The 23,365-nt window shown below is 35.9% G+C and overlaps 1 protein-coding gene across 1 annotated transcript; it reads right to left on the bottom strand.

The window, feature by feature from the left end:
* Nucleotides 1-571: 571 nt before the first annotated feature.
* LOC121375674 (probable asparagine--tRNA ligase, mitochondrial) lies at nt 572-23,331 on the bottom strand. Its single transcript, XM_041503247.1, has 13 exons — nt 23,157-23,331; nt 20,986-21,095; nt 20,193-20,313; nt 19,752-19,892; nt 17,624-17,704; nt 16,936-17,051; nt 13,319-13,451; nt 12,875-12,970; nt 10,929-10,966; nt 10,164-10,230; nt 8,636-8,767; nt 6,577-6,701; nt 572-2,226 (listed from the first exon to the last, which is right to left on the bottom strand). The coding sequence occupies exons 1-13, from the start codon at nt 23,316-23,318 to the stop codon at nt 2,082-2,084; spliced, it is 1,467 nt and encodes a 488-aa protein (XP_041359181.1). The 5' UTR covers nt 23,319-23,331; the 3' UTR covers nt 572-2,081.
* Nucleotides 23,332-23,365: the final 34 nt, after the last annotated feature.

Below are 23,365 nucleotides of genomic sequence, written 5' to 3'. Positions count from 1 at the left end.
TTTGTTACGACCATAACCCAGTGATTCGGGATCTTTTTTTCTGAAATGCATCTCGATCAAATAAGTCATCTAGTAATTTGCACATACGTAGGCTACTGTAATCAGTATTCACCATGTACCCGCTGATGACAGTTCGTAGATGCATCCCAGAGGCGCAACAACAAAAAAACTACATTTTGTAATAATTTGCTTTTAAATCAGAACCGGTCTCGGTGGCACAGTGGTTAAGCCATCGGACAGGGTTCGCAGCCCGGTATCGGCTCCAGCCCAGAGAAACAAAAACCACAAAAAAACCCACACACACACCAGCGGATACATGCAGGCTGTAGCGCTATCCTGTCTGTGGGATGGTGCATATAAAAGATCCCTTGCTACTAATGCGAACATGTAGAGGGTTTCATCTCTAATACTATACATGTATATAAAAATTACCAAATATTTGACATCCAATAGCCGATGATTAATAAATCAATGTGCTCTTGTGGTGTCGTTAAAAAAAAAAAAAAAAATGCTCTCACCCCCACCCAGCGTTGGAGAAAATCTTCACATTGGGGCAAAAACGATGGAGATGTTTGGCCTGAAAACGTTTATTTCCATCATTCCACACACAATATAATTAATAGCAATTCATGTAACAAGAGTACCGGTGAGATACATGATACGCTCAGGAGTTTGATGGAAAATCATATCTATCTATTTTTGCAATTGGATGGATGAACAGTTTGTTTTGGACCCACCACCATCCCAAGTTGTTCCTACATGTGGTTTGATGGTCCTGTATGCATCTGTATGCAAGATATGGTCCGGACAAGGAATAACTGTTATGTGCAGTAGACTGTCAAAAGTAGGTCACAGTGACATAATAATCGTACACGACACACCACCATTCCAAGTAGATAGGTGTATAAATATGTGTAGTGATTCGTTTGGAACCCTACAAAGCAGTTTGGTAGTAATGTAAATATGAATAAATGTTGTAAATTCAGATTCAGCCATTTTCGTTTAGTTTGGTAGGAAATCTGCCTGTCACCCTATAAACACGTGAGCTGGTCTGCCTGTCCTGAGATTTACAATGTGTTTGCTCTTGCTTCTTGAAAACATTCAGGAATATCATCCATGCACCAGAACAGTTTCGAATACCGTATAACCAGACAGTTTTGGTGAAAATATAAAACCTTAAAAGTGTGAAAATATCAACAAACTCTATGAAAAATATTCATAATATTGTTATCATTATAATAAACTGACAAGTTACCATATTTTATTTTCAAAGTAAACTATACAAATATGAATGAAACATGTCAAACTCAGATTACACACTAGATGTCATACAATCTTAATTGGCTTTATAAAAGAATCAAACACTCATTAGTTGTCTTGCTAAAACAGACATATTACGCAATCGGAAATGAGTGCTCCATTGTTTAACTGTAGCACCAGCGATATTCAATATGTTAAACCACAAAAACTCATTTCAGTTGCCAAACCTCAAAAATAAGAAAACTTTAAATTATTTTAGTCCTCAAACCATGAACATTTTAGACCACAAAAGGTTCTGGTTATATGGTACATGGAAAATGTTTACTGATAAGGATTAATTAGTGTTAACTTTATTTTGCCCAGACCTGGCTTTCTGCCAGAAAATAACTAGAGGGTATGTAATCAAAACGAATTTGGATCAGTTATGGGTTTGAAATTTGACACTACATTTCATTTACTTTGACAAATTTTAAACTGCAGTTCTCTTACTATAATCTTTCTGAAAATTAAAAAAATGTATCCATTAATTTCCAAGATTTCAGGGTATATAATTTCACCATTCGAACCTTCTGGCAGAAAGCCTGTCAACAAGTTTTAATCCTTTCAAAGCGTGGCAGCACACGGTACACCATCAATCAATTTGATCACGTTGTAGATGTGTTTCCTACGTCCCAGTATTAGTCGCACAGAGGCTTAGTCTAAGATATCCTTCACCCACAAAGTAGAACAGGTCAACATCAAATGTGAAATAACAAATGTATGTAAACACAACAACAACATATTGCCAAGGACACTCAGTCTGTTATTCCATTTATTATTTATCACAACTTGCAGTTGCTTGGTGACCGCGGAAAGGGAATAACATCTCTGATATTTGAAACACCAAGCAGAAACTGTAAATATCGCTCGAATCCCATTCCAAAACCGCCATGAGGTGCTGAACCAAACTTCCGCAAGTCAAGATACCTGAAAACATTTTTTTAAATACTATTGTGTGATGTCCAAAAATTGTATTTTACAAAATAGCATGAAATTATGTACATATTTCTCTTAAGCTTTTTGACAATAAGAGAAATTAGTGAATAAAGTCTGAAAACTATTGTTTACCTTACTGCATGAAATTATGTACAGATTTCTCTTAAAGATGCTTTGTCAAAGTTGCAATAATGTTGGTTCCCGTAAAAAATATTTATTAATTTTTAGTTTATAGCATTATATTTACACCTTCAGTTATATGTCTATAAAAACAATGACAATCAAATAATTCCATTTACTAGTAGAATTTGATATTTATTTTAGGGATGGGGGGGGGGGGGGGGGGGATCTTGACAGTGTGTCACACACATTACCCTGTAACTAGTGTTCTAGAGTTAATTACGGGAAAATTATGCGTGGGATCAATTAATTTGTAATTATTTATTACAAAAAACGAAAAGAAAGAAATGTTTTATTTAACGACGCACTCAACACATTTTATTTACGGTCAGACATATGGTTAAGAACCACACAGATATTGAGAGAGGAAACCTGCTGTCGCCACTTCATGGGCTACTCCTTTAAATTAGCAGCAAGGGATCTTTTATATGCACCATCCCAGACAGCCTTTGTTACACCAGTTGTGGAGCACTGGCTGGAATGAGAAATAGCCCAATGGGGCCACTGATGGGGATCGATCCTAGACCGACCATGCATCAAGCAAATGCTTTACCACTGGACTACCTCCCACCCTTTATTTATTAAAAATAAATGTGAAAATAACGAAATATTGTAGTTTGAACTTTGAAATAGGACCTTTTACAAGCTTTTTGTCAAGAAGAATACAGTCTGAAAAATATTGTTTATCGTACCATGTTATGCATGTAATTCTTTCACAAAACAAGAATTCTGTGTGCAGCCACCATAAAGGTTTTCAGTGCACTATAATGAACATCCACAGGTGCAACAAGAAACCAAGTTTCATTCACCTATGTTTCATAGTTTGTAAGAAATTGATCTAAAAAATTTAACATTAAATGGAAAAGTTGATTCTGTCACTGCTACTATGTCAGAAAGAGTAATACCTTTATCTTGTCCTTCTACTTCATAATGACGGAACAAAAATAAATCCCTGGGCCCAATTTCACAAAACCTAGTTTTGCACGTAAATGTAAATTTATAACTAATCCACAATTCTTATTACTACTAATAGTAAAACTAATATACATGTAGTTAGAAATATACATATATTTCAATTTCTTTTGTCCGTGTTCTTTTCCCACATATAGTTTTCCGGATTTAAAAAAACAAAATGTCTAAAGATATTAAGCTGAAATTTTGTGTAAGGCTTTATGAAATAGTTACTTATCATGTAATAGGTATCATATTCAATGTAATGAAAGTATGTGATGTTTTTTAGATCACATACTTTCAGAATTTGATAATATTGCAAATTAAATGTCAATTAATGAAATCGCTACCCTATATTTATTGACATATAAGCCAACGTACTACATCAACACTCCATGGAGAATTGACGTATGCATCAACAATGGTCAAACAAAAATATGTAAATAACAACTTTACAGAGAACAGAAAAACATCATGCATTAGTTTATTTTTGTGAAAGGATATCCGACATTGTTCCCATGCATTCAAAATAACACCGCATCACATATTCATACATCATTTGAATATCAAATGATGGCTGACTGAAATTAGAGTTGCATATATAGTTTACAAAAATATGTTGTATTCAGTTTGAGATTACATGATAAATAGATTATTATACGATTATAGTGTGTTGCAGTATTATCAATATCATATATTAGGAATGAAAATAATGTATTGTGCGAGCATAATACAATTTATATTCATAATATTGATATTGCTGATACTGAAACATACACATGTACTCTAGTAACAACGTCTATTTTCAAGTTTGTTTTTTATTTGAATTGACAGTTATGACCCTTGAACTATGGATACATAAAACATGTTTGGACCTGGTAAGGGACATGTATTTCTTTAGCAGTTCTCTTGTCATGTCATAGGGTTTAACGTGCACATTCAGAGCAAGCTGTTGTAGCGCACGCCTGTCGTGGGCACAAGTGCTTGTGGAGCAAGCTCTTTCGTCCAAGACAGAAAGTTGGGGGGGGGGGGGGGGGAAGGAGGGACCACCTGCACTGGCAAGTGCAAGGGAGCACCAGCAGTCCGACCGGGATTGGTAGCAGGCGGGGGTGGGTGGTGGTGCTATGGAATTTTTGATTTGAAGAATGGAGCAGTTAAAGGCTATGCCAAAGAGAAAAGGCTTGCGCAGTTTTTCTTTAGATTTGAAGGAATTTTGGCGCGAATTTTGACCTGGTAAGGTCAGTCTAAACGTGTAAAGGGTACAGTTCTCTCTCAAAAGGCTTGTTAAACATGGTTGGACCTGGTAAGGGACATGTATTTCTTTAGGTAAGGGACGTGTAGCAGTTCTCTCTCAGAAGGCTTGTTAAACATGGCTTGTTAAACATGGTTGGACCTGGTAAGGGACATGTATTTCTTTAGCAGTTCTCTCTCAGAAGGCTTGTTAAACATGGTTGGACCTGGTAAGGGACGTGTATTTCTTTAGCAGTTCTCTCTCAGAAGGCTTGTTAAACATGGTTGGACCTGGTAAGGGACGTGTATTTCTTTAGCAGTTCTCTCTCAGAAGGCTTGTTAAACATGGTTGGACCTGGTAAGGGACGTGTATTTCTTTAGCAGTTCTCTCTCAGAAGGCTTGTTAAATATGCTTTACAAACATGACTCACTATAATACAGACCTCACCATTTAAGGGGAACTGTCGCTCTCCATCATTCCCGAGATGTGCTCAATGAGAATAATGTTTTGCACCCCTAAGCATTTAAATGTATATTGTATCAATATGGTAACATCTTAACTAGCTCCTTATAATCATTCCCTTTCAGTTTGTTCACTTTGAGGTCTGTAATTCAAAAGACCTTTCTGAGAGTATTGTTAAAGCAATACATGTCCCCTACTTGGCCCAAATTGTTTTCGTATCTCTATGAAAAATGGGTAACTTGTTATGAACGTCAAACTTGATCTTTAACAGTATACGGAAAGGTTATAGACATAATTTCACCTCAATATCTCACGGTATTGTGAAAACACATCTGGAAAACTCTATGTGGGACAGACAGACAGCTGGATAGTTATAGACATAATTTCACCTCAATATCTCACGGTATTGTGAAAACACATCTGGAAAACTCTATGTGGGACAGACAGACAGCTGGATAGTTATACACATAATTTCACCTCAATATCTCACGGTATTGTGAAAACACATCTGGAAAACTCTATGTGAGACAGACAGACAGCTGGATAGTTATACACATAATTTCACCTCAATATCTCACGGTATTGTGAAAACACATCTGGAAAACTCTATGTGGGACAGACAGACAGCTGGATAGTTATACACATAATTTCACCTCAATATCTCACGGTATTGTGAAAACACATCTGGAAAACTCTATGTGGGACAGACAGACAGCTGGATAGTTATAGACATAATTTCACCTCAATATCTCACGGTATTGTGAAAACACATCTGGAAAACTCTTTGTGGGACAGACAGACAGCTGGATAGTTATAGACATAATTTCACCTCAATATCTCACGGTATTGTGAAAACACATCTGGAAAACTCTATGTGGGACAGACAGACAGCTGGATAGTTATAGACATAATTTCACCTCAATATCTCACGGTATTGTGAAAACACATCTGGAAAACTCTATGTGGGACAGACAGACAGCTGGATAGTTATAGACATAATTTCACCTCAATATCTCACGGTATTGTGAAAACACATCTGGAAAACTCTATGTGGGACAGACAGACAGCTGGATAGTTATAGACATAATTTCACCTCAATATCTCACGGTATTGTGAAAACACATCTGGAAAACTCTATGTGGGACAGACAGACAGCTGGATAGTTATACACATAATTTCACCTCAATATCTCACGGTATTGTGAAAACACATCTGGAAAACTCTATGTGGGACAGACAGACAGCTGGATAGTTATAGACATAATTTCACCTCAATATCTCACGGTATTGTGAAAACACATCTGGAAAACTCTATGTGGGACAGACAGACAGCTGGATAGATGGACACAGACAGACAGAGATGAAAAGTTATACACATAATTTCACCTCAATATCTCAAGGTATTGTGAAAACACATCTGGAAAACTCTATGTGGGACAGACAGACAGCTGGATAGATGGACACAGACAGACAGACAGAGATAAAACTGGTACATCCACTTAATGGAGACCATCTCACCAATCATAGTTTTCTCTCTTCTGGATGGAGTCCAGCTTGGAGTCGAGAACGCTGAATCGGTGCTCGCGAAGAGTTCCACCAATCAGCTCGCCAACTGATGGCACCAGCAGGTCAACTGCTGCCACCTAGTGGTAGGTTTTAAACAAATAAGTTATTACAGTCAGCAATACTTCAAATACATTATTATAGTCGGCAATACTTCATGTATGTTATTAGTCAGCAATACTTCAAATACATTATTACAGTCGGCAATACTTCAAATACGTTATTACAGTCGGCAGTACTTCATACACGTTATTACAGTCGGCAGTACTTCATACACGTTATTACAGTCGGCAGTACTTCATACACGTTATTACAGTCGGCAGTACTTCATACACGTTATTACAGTCGGCAGTACTTCATACACATTATTACAGTCGGCAGTACTTCATATACGTTATTCCCTAAGTTGCCATTTCAGGTTGTATCATTGTTTCGAAAATATTTAAACAAATTAATATTTTCAACTTTTTATGTTGTTGCATGATGTGGATTATGTTTTCCACGTATGATTAAATGAGTTTGTAGTGAAATGCTTATGAATCGTTCTAGAATAAACCACAGCTTATAAAATTAATGATTTCTTACTGTAATTATATGGGCAAGAAAAAGAATCAATCACTGTTGCGAGGTGTAGATATAGAGATTATTATATGAGCTTGTGTGTCATACTGATATTACGAAAGGAGTGTCAGGATTATTGTATTACCCTCGCTCTCGCATGGGTAATATATGAATCCCGACACAAGTTTTGTAAAATCAGTACGATTCACACGTGATTGTAATAATTTCTTTATTACCCACATTATCCAAAATATAATTTTTATGAATAACAAGCTAGGACCATGTCAAAACGTTTGAAACGTAACTAAAAAGAGACGACGAAACGACGTCATTTTCCGAAATGATGTCATTTTGATAAGCCTTTACACTGAGGAAGCCACATTAAGTTATGACATTGCTTCACAAAATTAAGTCATTCGTGGTACACGTGAAATCATTATGACATACGTGGGTCATACTGATTATATTTCCCTGAATATCTTGAACTATGTGGATAATAAAAGGCAATTCCTACACTCATAAAGAAACACTTTGTCCTTTGGGTTGGAATTGCCTTATCTACACCTCACAACAGTGATTCATTCTATTATTACAGCAACTTTTACACTGAACCACAAAGAAACATCTAAGGAATGAACATCCACTGCTTTATTTCCATTTTTTACAATAGGTACCCAAACTTTTAACCCACACATGTTTTGCTGTTACATTGTTTTAACCCTATCCATAACCCCATCCCTAAAGACGATGCTACATGGAGTGCCGTGTATGAGAATAGCTGACTGCATAGCAACTGTTGACATCATAATGCTGTCTTGTTACCACTGGCACTCCTATCAGTTAGTGTTGCCCTCACAGTGTGTTGGTGAACAATCTGTTGGTGAAATGTTGAGCCACGAGGATTTATGCCTTACTATACTAAATAACAACATACAGTTTGTTTTGTAAACAACAGATGCTTTTGTAATCCCTGTAATTAGTTTGATCATGGTGCATACACACACTGGATCTGAACATGGATACATCTATCTCTATATCCATATGTTTGATAAATCAGTAAAGATATTTTCAACATACAATTATTAGTTGTAAAAGGTCTGTTTGTAATTTTATTTAATGAATTTATCACTGTATAATATTTACAAATTTAGTATAAGATTGATTTGCTATGCTACACATGTTTATACATCAATGAATCAACAAAACATTACTAATAGTAGAGTTTATTTAGTTCAAAATACCCATAACTGTGTTTCTGATGTCCTTTCCATGACCAGTTTTACGTAATGATGTCCCATTTTCTGTAAAGTCAGTTTCTGCATTTTATCGAAGGTAAACATTCAATTTTTTAGTGACATCAGCAAATCAGGATCGCATAAATTATATAACGGTAAATTGTGTGTAATTATATAACAATAAAAGTAAAGTCTCTGTTTGAAACCAATCAACTCACAGTTTTGTCATCACTGTTCATCTTTGCGTAAAAAGGTTTGATTGAGGCTGGGAAGTCTGTTATGAAGACTGGAATCCCTCCAACAATGTGTGTTAAGTATTTCTCATGTTCCTTTTGGAAATCACAGCCCCACTGAAATATATCAAACATCAATGTGTGTTAAGTATTTCTCATGTTCCTTTTGGAAATCACAGCCCCACTGAAATATATCAAACATCAATGTGTGTTATTATTTGTCATGTTCCCATTGGAGATCACAGCCCCACTGAAATATATCAAACATCAATGTGTGTTACTACCTGTATGTGTCATGTTTCTTTTTGAGATCACAGCCCCACTGAAATATATTGAACATCAATGTGTGTTACTACCTGTATGTGTCTTGTTTCTTTTTGAGATCACAGCCCCACTGAAATATATCGAACATCAATGTGTGTTACTACCTGTATGTGTCATGTTTCTTTTGAAGATCACAGCCCCACTGAAATATATCAATCATCAATGTGTGTTAAGTGTTCCTCATGTGAATTTTTAAGATAACAGCCCATTCAAAAACAGTATTCAGTACAAAGTAAACAATATTCAACACATTAGTAGTGGGTTTCTCTTTTAAAACTCTAAATATCGGACACCAAGGAGCAGCTCATTTTCAAGGTTCAATCATCAAAGAAAGAATGAAAGAATGATTTTTCATTTAAAGGAAAAAAGAATGATGTTTTATTGAAAGAAAGAATGAGCTTTTATTTATAGAAGAAAGAATGTTGAAACTAAAGAAGGAAACAATAACAATATTTTATTAAAAGAAAGAATGGATTTTTTATTTTAAGTAGAAAGAATGAAATGTTTTATTTAAAGACTCACTCAACACATTTTTACTTATGGTTATATGGCATCATGATAACCAGAGGAAACCTGCTTCCGCCACTTCACAGGCTACTTCTTTTGATTAGAGCCCATTGGGCTATTTCTCGTTCCAGCCAGTGCTCCACAAATGGTGTAACAAAGGCTGTGGTATGTACTATCCTGTCTGTGGGATGGTGCATATAAAAGATCACTTGCTGCTAATCGAAAAGAGTAGCCTGTGAAGTGGCGATAGCGAGTTTCCTTTCTCAATATGTGTGGTCCGTAACCATATGTCCAACGCCATATAACCGTTAAAAAAATGTGTCAAGTGCGTAATTAAATCAAACATTTCCTTTTGATTAGCAGCAAGGGATAATATGTGTATTTATATGGACAGCTCACAACTTTTGTTGTACCAGTTGTGGAGCACTGGCTGGAATGAAAAATATCTCAATAAGCGACTAGATTGACTGCACATCAGGCATATGCTTTATCACTGGGCTACATATCCCAGCAAATCAAACAACTTGTTATTCTATAATATTTACTAACTTCTCATCCATATGGATCACAACACCATGTAGCGGTGACTAGTGAAATAAATATATTATGTTTTTAATGGTCAGACATGCAACAGAATTAAACTGATTAGGTTTAGTGTTGATATCACCGTCAAGACACGTACTGAAACTTTGAACTGAAAACTTGGATTGTTTATCTCCAGCTGATGAACTGCCTCTGTATAGGACATTCTGTAAATAAACAAAATGACAAACAAGTTACTATTAAAACAAATCTAACAATTGGTCTTATATACATACCTTGTTCTAGCCAGTGCACCACAAGCGGTATATCAAAAACTGTGGTATGGTGCATATAAAAGATCCCTTGCTACTAATGGAAAAATGTAGTGGGTTTCCTCTCTAAGACTATATGTCAAAATTACCAAATGTTTGACATCCAGTAACAGATGATTAATATACAATGTGCTCTAGTGGTGTTGTTAAACAAAACAAACTTTATATACATACATAATATTAAAAAAACCCAAATATAATTGTTTAAGCTTTCATTAGAATCAGAATTTATTTCACATTGTTTCTGAGATGTAATTATGAACACTGAATGTGTATGACAGTTTTGTTGCACACTAAATATAAGTACTGTCAATGGTTATGTATCCTAAAGCTAGGGTCAGACTACCAACTGCCAGCAGAAATTTGGCCAAATCGATGGTTGCGTTGTAATTTCCCCAACTTCCAACTTAAGAAGGGTGCACTCAGACAGACAACTGTGATAATGCGAACTCAGACTAGCAACAAATGTCGGGCCCCGATTCCTTTTTTGAACTGAATACGATGGCCGTCGTACAAGTTGTGAGAGCAGAAAGTTGGTAGTCTGAGCCTAACATAAGTTAGATATCTGGTGTTACCTTATTGTTAATGCTTACCTTTCAAATTTCTTTGACAAGGATTTCTCAACCACCTCCTGCAAATTAATTTACATTCATATTACCAACCTTTACAATAAAACACAAGACGTCTGTGGAATTAATGTCCTACATACCATAAACTGTTGTATTTTCTCATGTCTTTCTTTGATGTAACATAATTAGTCTTATTTAAAAACAAATTATATTAATTATTAAAAATGTAATTTAATTCATCATGTTTCATAAACATACACAACTCTGACCCACACAAATTTCATCGACATACTTATATAAACTCTATCAGCATCAAAATGTATTTATAAAGTACAAAGATGTAATGTGAGACTGAATGTCGGTAATGTGAGACTGAATGTTGGTAATGCGAGACTGAATGTTGGTAATGCAAGACAATATCAGTAATATGTCAATAATGTGAGACTAAATGTCAATAATTTAAGACTGAATGTCAGTAATGTCAGATTCAATATCAGTAACGTGAGACTGAATGTCAGTAATGTGAGACTGAATGTCAGTAATGTGAGACTGAATGATTGAATGTCAGTAATGTAAGACTGAATGTCAGTAATGTAAGACTGAATGTCAGTAATGTGAGACTGGATGTCAGTAATGTGAGATTTAATGTCAGTAATGTGAGACTGAATGTCAGAAATGTGAGACTGGATATCAGTAATGTGAGATTTAATGTCAGTAATGTGAGACTGAATGTCAGTAATGTGAGACTGAATGTTGGTAATGTGAGACCGAATGTTAGTAATGCGAGACAATATCAGTAATATGTCAGTAATGTGAGACTGAATATGAGTAATTTGAGATTAAATGTCAATAATTTAAGACTGAATGTCAGTAATGTGAGATTCAATGTCAGTAACATGAGACTGAATGTCAGTAATGTGAGACTGAATGATTGAATGTCAGTAATGTGAGACTGAATGTCAGAAATGTGAGACTGGATGTCAGTAATGTGAGATTGAATGTCAGTAATGTGAGACTGGATGTCAGTAATGTGAGATTGAATGTCAGTAATGTGAGATTTAATGTCTCTATAGATGAGTGTTTTGACTACTGTCCCTCTTTCCCATTAGTGTTGCTGTGATACCATATTTCTTTCCATCAGTTTAGTTTGTAAGAAACTGGGTCGTGTTTACATCTGGAGCCTGGTGCTTATAAAACTTTCAAGTTTAGACTCAAATCTCTAATAATGTCACACGCCTATAATTTGTATGGTGTTGCCACAGTGTTACCATGGTGTTAAAGTCTCAGACTCAATTGGAGTTTTGAGTCTAGACTCTAAAGTTTTAGAAAAACCAGGTGCCAGATGCAAACATTTGATAATTCTGACATCTACATCTATTCCATTAGGGATCTTTCATATGCACTTTCCCACCAGGCCCTAGTAAAGAATGGAAAAAGCAGGAGAAGAAACTTCTCCATTCCCAGAAGAAAGGGAAGAAATTTTATAACAATAGGGGAAGTGAACATTTATCGTAGGTTTTGTAATATTTCACCATGTTCCGCGATTATTTGGAAAATTTCCAAATTATACACATGGTTCTAAGCATAATATTTCAATATAAAATACTACTACTTCCGGTAACAAAATTTAAACAAAACAATTTAAGTTTAATTAAAAATGTGGTATTAATAAGTACCGTAGTTGATAATGTCTTGCTAAGTTAAAATGAAAGTAATAACTAGTATTTTCTGGCATTACTAAAATGAATGTGACTAAGAATTAACAATGCTACATGGATTACTGCAAACGGCACGACATGGGTCAGTGTACAGTCTGGCTACAAAGTAAAAACACGGACCGACAAGGTGCCAAGTGAGCTATGATACTAAACAAGTTTTTATTTTTAAATGAACAGCAAATAAGTACTCATGCCCCCAAAACACAATTAAAAAAATATTATTTTAAACTCTATGTATGTGAGTGTTCTCACCAAATGACTGGGTTCTGTTATGTGTTGATGGTAAAACTTGACATCGGCCAGTTCCAGTAGGTGTTGACCAGTTGTTTTTAACAAGTCTTCCATGATCTGTCAACAATGTAAACAGAAATCAATAAATAAATCAATAAATAAATGATATTTGAAGTGCAATGCTACGAGTCAATTATTGATTGGATACTTTACAACAATATTAAAACATATGAAAATTGTCAATTCAGAATGAAAACATGCCAAAATTAGTTCTAAATTAAAAAAAACATCCCCTATACCAACAGCAATATTTCTTATCCAGTGGCAAACAATTACGATTGGCAATTCATATTGCAGCTATGACAACTGCCATTGATGCTGTCATTAAGTTAAAGTCCTGTGGAAACAATTACCGGTATGCACAAAACCTGGTCATGTCTAAAATAAAACAGTCGTGATTCTTACCTCCATCAAATCATCCAGCTTTTCAATAAATGCGACTTCTGCTTCAATCATATAAAACTCAGACAGGTGGTGTCGTCCCCGGGAATTCTCGGCTCGAAATGTTGGACCAAAATTATACACTTTAGAAAGGGCACTGTCAAAAGCAAATATTATGGAATGTAAGTATTCTGTGAAATGTTTCAAAACACAACTAGAAATTAGTTTTTCAATGGTGGGAGGGGGGCTTGTGACTGGGAAAATATACGTTATAAAAAATGTTATCAATTTTAAAAACATCTGGCGAATTTTATTTTAATTTGGCAAAATAATTTTATATAATAATTGATATTTTGGTACAAAATAACTGGGTATCTATAAAATTTGGAAATTGAAATTTGGTGAAATTGCAACCAAAAAAAACCCCTGACATCTTATATAAAATATTTGATAAAGTATACAGACAATGTAAGAGAGATCACACAATAATGTGAGTAACACAGACAATTGTTTTTTAATGTTTCAAGATTTTTGTAAAGATTACAGAGATCGTGACAATGAAACAATATCCAAGATGTAAAATCACTTGTCAGTTTAGGTGGTATGACCAGAGAGATCCTAAAATTCAAAATAGATATCTATTAGTAATATATACTACTCAAAAGAATTTAAGGGTCAAACATTTATAACCAAATAAGTTTCAGAGTGTATTACATTGATGATGTAAACTACACCAATTTTTTATTTATTGTTCCATATTTACAAAACCCCACAAATAAACGTCACTGTATACAAGAAAGTCACATGACATGCTGTCAAAGTTGAAGGTTGTCAAACATGGATTTTACACATTAAAACATTCGTTTAATAGTGTGTGAACCACCCCTGGCGCGAATACACTCGACACATCGTTGCCTCATGCTGTTGATCAGACGTCTGAAGAACTCTTGGGGAATGGCCTGCCACTCTGCCATAAGAAGTTGACCCAGATCATGAAGGTTGGCCGGAGGGGCATGGTTATCCCGAACTCTCCTGCCTAATTCGTCCCAGGCGTTCTCTATTGGGGCCAAGTCAGGCGAATATGCTGGCCAATCCATCCTGGCGATACCTTGTTGTCTGAGAAAGTCTGTTACCACCCTGGCGTGGTGGGGTCTGGCATTGTCATCCTGCAGAACTGCCCCGCCGCCAATCTGCTGAAGGCCTGGGAGAACCAACGGCCGGATAATCTCATTCAGATAGCGGATTCCATTCAGATTGCCATCCACCACATAGAGGGGGGTCCTGTGGTGGATAGAGATGCCGCCCCACACCATGACGCTGCCACCACCGAACCGGTGACGTTGTCTAACATTAACGTCAGCGAAGCGCTCCCCAGGACGTGTAGACACGAACCCGACCGTCGTTGAACTGGAGACTAAACCTGGACTCATCAGTGAACATCACTCAACCCCACTGAACACATTGCCACAGCAGATGAAGCGTGCACCAGTGACATCTGGCCGTTCTGTGACATGGTAGGAGTGGTGGTCGAACAGCCTGGCGACAGCAGCGTAGATTATTGGCTCTCAGACGATTGCGTATGGTTTGATCAGACACTCGAGTTCCAGTCGCAGTCCGCAGATTGTCACGTAATCGGCGTGCAGTGGTTGTGCGTTGATGTAGAGCCATATTGGTGATGTAGCGGTCATCTCTATTTGTAGTGCTTTGGGGTCTTCCCGAACGTGGACGATTTCGAACAGAATTCGTTGCTTGGTACCGTTGCCACAGTCGGCCAACGACACTCTGACTGACACCAAGTCTCAGAGCAACATTTCTTTGCGTATTGCCATCCTGAAGCCAAGCAATAGCCCTTCCTCGATCTTCGATAGTCAGTTGAAGTCGTACCATTGTCGAATTTGGAGTGTGCACCGTACACGAACGCAAGCTCCAATTATACGGAAATTCAGCATTGGGAACATGGAATACACGTGCAAAGTGTGCAAATGAAGCGCTTTGTGAAAAAGCAAGTTATGGGCACTTAGCAGACCTTTCGCTTTCGCCCTAATTTACGTGCAAATGTAAGCATGTTTTCGCCATTAGAACTAGTCGACAATGTCAATGACAGTGGATTTTAATTCATTTATGGGTTGCTTAGACCCACTTTCGTCAAAATGGAACAATACCATGCGTGACATTATGGTCTAGCTAATATAATTGACATTAAAAAATAATGTCGAAAATATCGTCTGACCCTTAAATTCTTTTGAGTAGTATATATAATATGACTAATCTGTCATCACAATGTGGTGGACCCATTGGGCTATTTCTCGTTCCAGTCAGTGCACCAGGACTGGTATATCAAAGGCCATGGTATGTACCGGTACTACCCTGTCTGTGGGATGGTGCATATTAAAGATGCCTTGCTGCTAATTAAAAAGAGTAGCCCGTGAAGTGGTGACAGCGGGTTTCCTCTCTCAATATCTGTGTGGTCCTTAATCATATGTCTGACGCCATATAACCGTAAATAAAATGTGTTGAGAGCGTCGTTAAATAAAACATTATTTTCTTTCTTTCTACCATCCATCTTCAATCAATCAAAGACTTGTGTTTTAATGATTTGGGCGAACTGTGGCTAGATGTATCTAGAGGACAGAGTTTCCCCGTTTCAGATTTTGCTGATTCCATGGTTTTTGTTACCATTTTTCTAAAGTTTCCAATTAATGTCAAGTGACATTTTTAGATTTTGCTACAAATAATGTGAAATTCTCCTATACAAAATAATTATAATGGATATAATCAGAGTTGTATGAATGTAAATTAATTCTGTTGTTAGATAAATGTGTCACGTGATTCAGATATGTTTACGAATGAACAGTTAAAAACCTATCAAAATGGACAGTATCAGAAATCAGCTGCTGTGTAAGTAACCCAAAAATCAAATATATAGCCTCCAGGTACATCTTCATTTGAAGCTAAACTTATTTCACTATATTCAAATTGACAGTTCTTTGCATCAGAATCTGCATGTGAAAATGTTGCAAGTCTTTTATTAAATAATAGTAAATACATACCAAACTATAATAAAAAATTTTAACTGTATTTGAGCATGTTCAAACTAAAAATGCATGTTAAAATGAAATAATACTAAAACAAAACAAAGAGTGCTGGTGAGGTACATGATAAATGCCCGTCAAAAGGACACAATGACCTTGGTCCTAGTTATGGTATGCAACATATCGCCATCTAAACTTGTTCATAAGATACAAATGTACAATGTATGGCCCGTGAAGAATTTCCTATAATATGAAGTAATGTGTGAAAAATAGCTTGTGGTGACCTAGTTGTGGCACGCGACACAACGTCATCTCAAGTTGTACTTGCATGCAAGGTTTGAAGATATTATAAGAACTGATAAGAATGATATGCTCCAGAAACTAAATGTTTATAGATGGATGGACGGACAACACCACACCATAATACGACCTGTCAAAGACAGGTATTTACAAATCTGTAAAAATCGGAAATTCCATTTTGGTTACTGAGTATTCCGTGATTCCATCCATTTCTCAACAATCATGGAAAAACATTCTGTGTATATCAAGAATAAAGGCATTAAAAGGAGTAATACTATATAAATAATTCTGAATAAGAATAGAATTTACCTGGCCACAGTTTCCAAGTGAAGTTGTCCAGAAACAGTCAAGTAAGCTGGTTTGCCAAAAAAATATTTCTCAGATTCTTTGTCATCAGAAGTATGTGACGGGGTTAAGCTAGATGGCTGAAAAATTCAGATTCCTTGTCTTAATATTTAAATCTGAATATACATTATTACTTCCACATTTGGTTTACAGTCGAGAACCATAATTCATGATACCAAGTCAAGAATAGATGTTCAGGTTACCAGGAAACCCATTTCATTTGTAATTAATCATCGGCTATTGGATGTCAAACATTGGATAATTCACACATGTAGACTTAGAGGAAACCCATTTCATTTGTTTTATTAGTAACAAGAGATCTTTTATAGACATTTTTCCACAGACAGGACACCAAATAATAATGGCCTTTAATATGCCAATCGTAGGGCACTGGTTGAAATGGAAAAAAAGCCAATCAGAGAATAGCTCCACTGAGGGGATTCGATCCTACGAACCAAGCGTACGTTTTACCGACTAAGCCAAATCTCGTTCCACTACTAACACAAATTTATCTTTTGCTAATCACGAATATCTGAGACTACCCTTATAGCCGAGTAGTGGGGTCCATGACAATATGTTTGAACCATAACTAAATAACTAGATAACAAGAAAACCTAGAATTACTTCCTTGTAAAGTTTGACTGAAACTCACTTCTATCTGGAAAACTTCTCCTGCCCCCTCGCAGTCACTCGATGTCAGGATTGGAGTGTGTATAAAACAGTAGCCATGTTTCTACAAATAATCACACACCAAAGTCGGCTTAAATGGTCAATAATAGGAAATGTGCAAATGATGGCTTAATAGCCTAGATTTTGTTATGAACAAAGACAGACAAGGATGGCAAACAATGTTCAGTTCATAAGTTCAGGTCATATTAAAGCCACAGGATTTCATAGAAATTATTGTTTTCAGTAGTGTCTTGATATCTAGAATATTGGCAAAATCACTGAACCAAAAGTCAGTTACCCATTATCATGTAACATAATCTACTATTACGGGAACCATGATTTCTGAAATACAGTTTCTGATGGATTCCAGTGATCACAGAGCACAGAACTGAAAAGGTGTTCCCATAAAATTTGAAATCCTGTTCCTAGATATTATATAAAATTTGGACTTGAATGCAAAAATTAATATACAGCTAGAAAAATGCTAAATGCCCCAGTATTTTTCAACCATGGATGGTGGAACATGTTATCTTTCAAAACTAGACATTATCAAACCTTGAAAAATTAATGTTAACTGAAATTATTCATAATTGATACTTGGGTTTATTAAAGTCCTTGAAGTAAAAAGAGCAGACCTAATAGAACATAACTTAACAAAGCCTCCAAGTTATTAAAGGGACAGTCAACTCAAACAAGAGCCTTACGTGCTGGAAAGATGCATACCCAGACCACCAACACATACTGACACTTTAACAATCGAAAAACGCATAATTTTCGAGTTAATAAAAAAAACCATGATTATTCCTGCTAACTGGGGGCAGCCATTTTGTTTAAATTTTTGTGACGTCCAGTGGTATAGCTTGGGTCGAAGTGACGTCAGCTCTGTTCAACTCCTCTATGCATAGTGTAAACAAACGCTCTAATTTATGACTAGGCGCTTCACTTTCATCAACCTGACTTGTAAAACAACATAAATGACTTGATAGCATAATAAACTATTTAACTAAATATATTTCAATTTGCATCAATAGAACGAAATGGAGTTAATAGTAATTTTTTCTTTTAAAAAATCCAAAGAAAAAAAATGCATATTATTAGGCCTATTGGTAGAGTACGTTCAAGCAAAAACGACCACTCATGATACCCAAGTGATAATTTTCACTTCGTTGGGACTAATTGGTCAGTTTTGTCTTAATCAAGGGTTTAACACAATTACTTACAGTAATTAAGCAGGACGGCTGATAATGTCCATTACGATTTGAGGGGTGTCCGCGCGGTTATCACACAATACCCTATGATCTTAATAAAAGAGGCACGTCTTTTTAGTGTTTTAGTCACAGTGTGTGGGGACCATCTAAATATACACCTGCCAATCAAGAACCACAGGTACAGACCACGGAAAGACCAATTAACCAAGAAAACACTCCTATTATTATTTCAGTACGTGGGTTAACTTATGTACAAAACATAATACAGTTATTTCAACATTTTGACAATGGTGGTTTATTTTGTACTGAAAAATAATATATACTTGTTGCTGGCTTACTGGGATGGATATTGTTACAGAACATTGCGATGCATCTGCAAAAATCAGGTATGCTTTGTTTCTTCAGTTCGAAGACTAATTCCTGCTGTGACATGTTAGTTATTACATAACCACCAGCTTGCCAGAGGGCGTATTCACTGGGATGGTACAAAATGGCTGCGCCCATTATATATAATAGCCATCACATTTAACCATTTTATTAATTAACTATATGATTATACTTGCTGATGTTAAGCAATAATGTGCATTATATATCGTTGACTATGCATACCAGGCCAAATGCCTTAATTGTCCCTTCCTTTAAAACCAGCAAATCATTCATATGATATTACACAAAATGTCATTGTTACGCCACAGAATTATGTAAATCATGACACTGGTTGAGACACATTCATAAGGCTAAATGCTCGCTAGACTGGTTTCTGTGTGTATGTTGAATGAATGTGAGAGGAGAGTATAAGATGGAAACCAGTCAAATTGTTTGTAAATGCTGATCTGCTGTAACACACCACTGTGTGACAAAATCATGATGAATATTATAACAGGTCTATCGGAACTGTATTACCTGAAAGAAGTTGTGAACAGTGATGGTTGCTGTGTTTCTGATTCGCAGAAGAGCAGTCATCAAATTGGTTCTGGGTCGCAAGTGAGGATAACTCCGAGTGTAATCCAGTGGATGTCGTTTTCTAGCTTTGAATGGATACTCCTGAAAGTTTTTTTAAAGAAAAGCTTAATTACTGCATAAAAGTTACTCATTCCAAAGCATTATATTTATGGTATTATAGTAATATTGCATACAAAGCACTAAAAATACTATAAAACCTTTGTATTTAAAAATCTCTTTGAATCGACACAATAATAAACCAAACAAGTTGACTGTTTTTCTTCTGCCACAGCAATACCAAAACACTACTATCCTGGGTGAAAAAAACCATTCTAGTTTCCAGCGTTGGTAAGAACTAATTTATAAATGTCAGTAAAAGCATGTAACATGTTTGTTGATTACCACAGGATCACACTCCCCCAAAACGGTCAGTTTCTCTGCAATTAGTTCCACTTCCTGTCCGCTGTGTTTGCTCTTCACCAGTCGACCTTCCACGGAGACGCAGCTTCCATATGTAACATCGCTGAAATACAACAACGAAAAAATGTTACGACAGTGGGGACAAATTTCGTAATGCAGGGTTATGGTGCACCAATTAATTTAATAAACACGCTTGGCAAGTGTTGGCCAAATTTACGAAGCATGTTTTAATTAAAAATTGAAAGCCTGTTTTGTTTAACGACACCACTAGAGTGCATTGATTTATTAATCATCAGCTATTGGATGTCAAACATATGGTAATTCTGACATATAATGTAAGCTTAACTACATTTTTCCATTAGTAGCAAGTTACTAACAGACAGGATAGCACATACCACTACCTTTGATATAGAAGTTGTGGTGAATGGTCTGGAACAAGAACTGACCCAATAGGCCAACTGACGGGGATTGATACCAAATGGACTGTGCATCAGGTGAGTGCTTATCACTGGGCTATACATCCAGCATCCATATTTCTTAAATTCCAGTGTCCCATTTTACAAAACAATTTTAGCACTAAAATCACCATTAGCAGCTACTACCTTATGCACTTAAGGTACTTTTAGCACTAAGATCGCTTCATAAAATGGAGTCTTGGTGTTTAACTTTAAGCCTTGTAAAAACAAGTAGTTATACATGAGCAAGTCAACAACAAGCTTTGTAAATTCAGCTCTGTTTGTTTTACCAGGCTTATTTAATATTACTGGAGACATACTTGTTCAAAATATTTGGATCACACACGACTTGTAGAGACTGCATGGATGATCCATCAGACAGATGCAGAAAGATTGTGTCTTTGTGTTTTCTAACAGCCTTCAACCATCCCTGTAATAACAAAAAATATAGACTCTTGCTAGGTTATTCAGGGCTTCTAGAATTTTATTAAAATTCACTAGCCATGGGATCAGTGATTTTAAAAATGTACTAGCCATTATTAAAAATGTACTAGCCCTACTTTAAATAAATACCATTTTACTAGTAATAGTAATAATCAGGTATGTCACCTAAAGAGGGAGATTGAGCTTAAAAATCCTTAGATTGGGGTAGAAAGAGGGGGCAATTGATATTTGTATTTACAAACTATGTAAATGCAGCATTTGACAAGGGTTTTTTTCCACTAGCCGTCGGGCTAGTTATACTTATAGTAATTATTTACTAGCCCAACACTAACTATTACTAGCCATGGGAGTGGGACTACTATAATCTAGAAGCCCAGCTGTTATATCAAATACATGTATACATATATCATGATAAACAATTTGTACAGTGTATGATCACTAAAACTATGTGGTTTAGATGTTCCACACAACATTTTGAACGATACAAATAAAAACATCATTACACAATGTTATTCTGTTTCAATTTAATATATACAAACATTTTTGCTAAATATTCACATCGGTAAATGTACATGTACAGTGCATGGCTTTGGATTTAAACAAATCCACGTTCTGTATTTTCAGACACATTTACCGATTTAGAAAAATACCACATTTTTAATATACGGTATCTATTAATATTTACTATATACAGACACAAATATTTAAATAAAATTTGACCAATGCATCGAAATGACCTGACTATTGGGGCAAAACGACCAGTTTGGACGAATAAAGCTACCTGCAAATGTGGATAAGGACGAAACAAACTGATATCAAAAAAGTTTGTTTTATTTAACGACGCCTCTAGAGCACATAATGTCGGTGCGACGAGTTACCCAATACTACCCAATACTTACCCAATACTACCCAATACTACCCAATACCCAATACTTACCCAATACCACTACTAACCACTAAAAAAAAATTATAATTCTAATCTTGATGATATGGACAATTTTTATCACATTACTGTGATCAGAAAACATAAATTTTTGAAGCGTCTGCCAAATCAGGTACAAGACCTTTAGTCATTAGATATTATATATTTACATTACCAGTTTATTAGATGCAGTTTTTGAGTGGGCAAGTCTAAAAATATTTTTTAAAGATATTCTACAAATTTTAAAACTTTGATGAAAAAATTGAAATTACTTGTGATTGTGCTCAAAATTCACACCCCTCGTTATGTTCCCAAGACGCAAAGTGGGAGTGCGTTTTAAGCAAACATTCAATAAATAATATGTGATTTATTCAAATATGAATGATTGTTGTTGTTAATATCAATATGATCATTAAACATGTGTAACTAATAATAAGGTTTAGGGGTCCTTGCGTGATGATATAGTAGTTAGTAGTGGTATTGGATAAGTATTGGGTAGTATTGGGTAAGTATTGGGTAGTATTGGGTAAGTATTCTGTATTGGGTAGTATTGGGTAAATCGTCGCACCCCATAATGTCATCGATTTTTATCTTATCATCGGCTATATGACGTCAAACATATGGTCATTTTGACATATTTCTTCAGAGGAAACCCCCTGCCATCACATAGATTACTTTTTCTGATAAGCAACAAGGGTCTTTTATATGCACTTTTCCACATACAGGACAGCACATACCACAGCCTTTGATGAACCAGTTATGGACCGCTGGTTGGAACGGAAAATAACCCAAATTGTAAATGGGTCTACTGAGAAGGATCGACCAGACGACTGACTGCTCAAGCTACATCCCACTCCCGAACTGATATCATGCCACTTTATTATTATTATTCATTAAAAAGACCTGTGGCCAGTGTGGAAACGACTTCTGAACTATCACTAACCTTAACCTAAACCTGAATGAAGTGAATGCTGGAACATTCGTAAGTCTTGCCGAAAAAAGTTCAGGAACTAAAAAAATTATGGCTTTCATTGTAAGTATAGGTGTCAAAAACTTGCATAAGATTTATTAATATTATAAATATGATTTGTTATAACATAAATAAAATAGCCGAATGGGCCCAACCTCTATTTTCTGCACTTTATTGTCCGTGACAGTCGATAAAACACTTTCAACTGATTTACGGACTGTTGAATATCTGGAAAATGTACACCAATTGCTTTTCAAAAGTCTTCGAAATGATTTTTGTATATTTAAAGTGCAAAGTGTCATAATGGACGCAGACATGTTGAATTATGACTGTCCCGCAGACGTATTTGTCCATTTCCTTTCAG

The sequence above is a fragment of the Gigantopelta aegis genome, chromosome 6 (assembly GCF_016097555.1).
Source record: "Gigantopelta aegis isolate Gae_Host chromosome 6, Gae_host_genome, whole genome shotgun sequence".
NCBI classification, from domain to species: Eukaryota; Metazoa; Mollusca; class Gastropoda; order Neomphalida; family Peltospiridae; genus Gigantopelta; species Gigantopelta aegis.
This window is presented reverse-complemented; position numbering and strand designations above follow the sequence as displayed.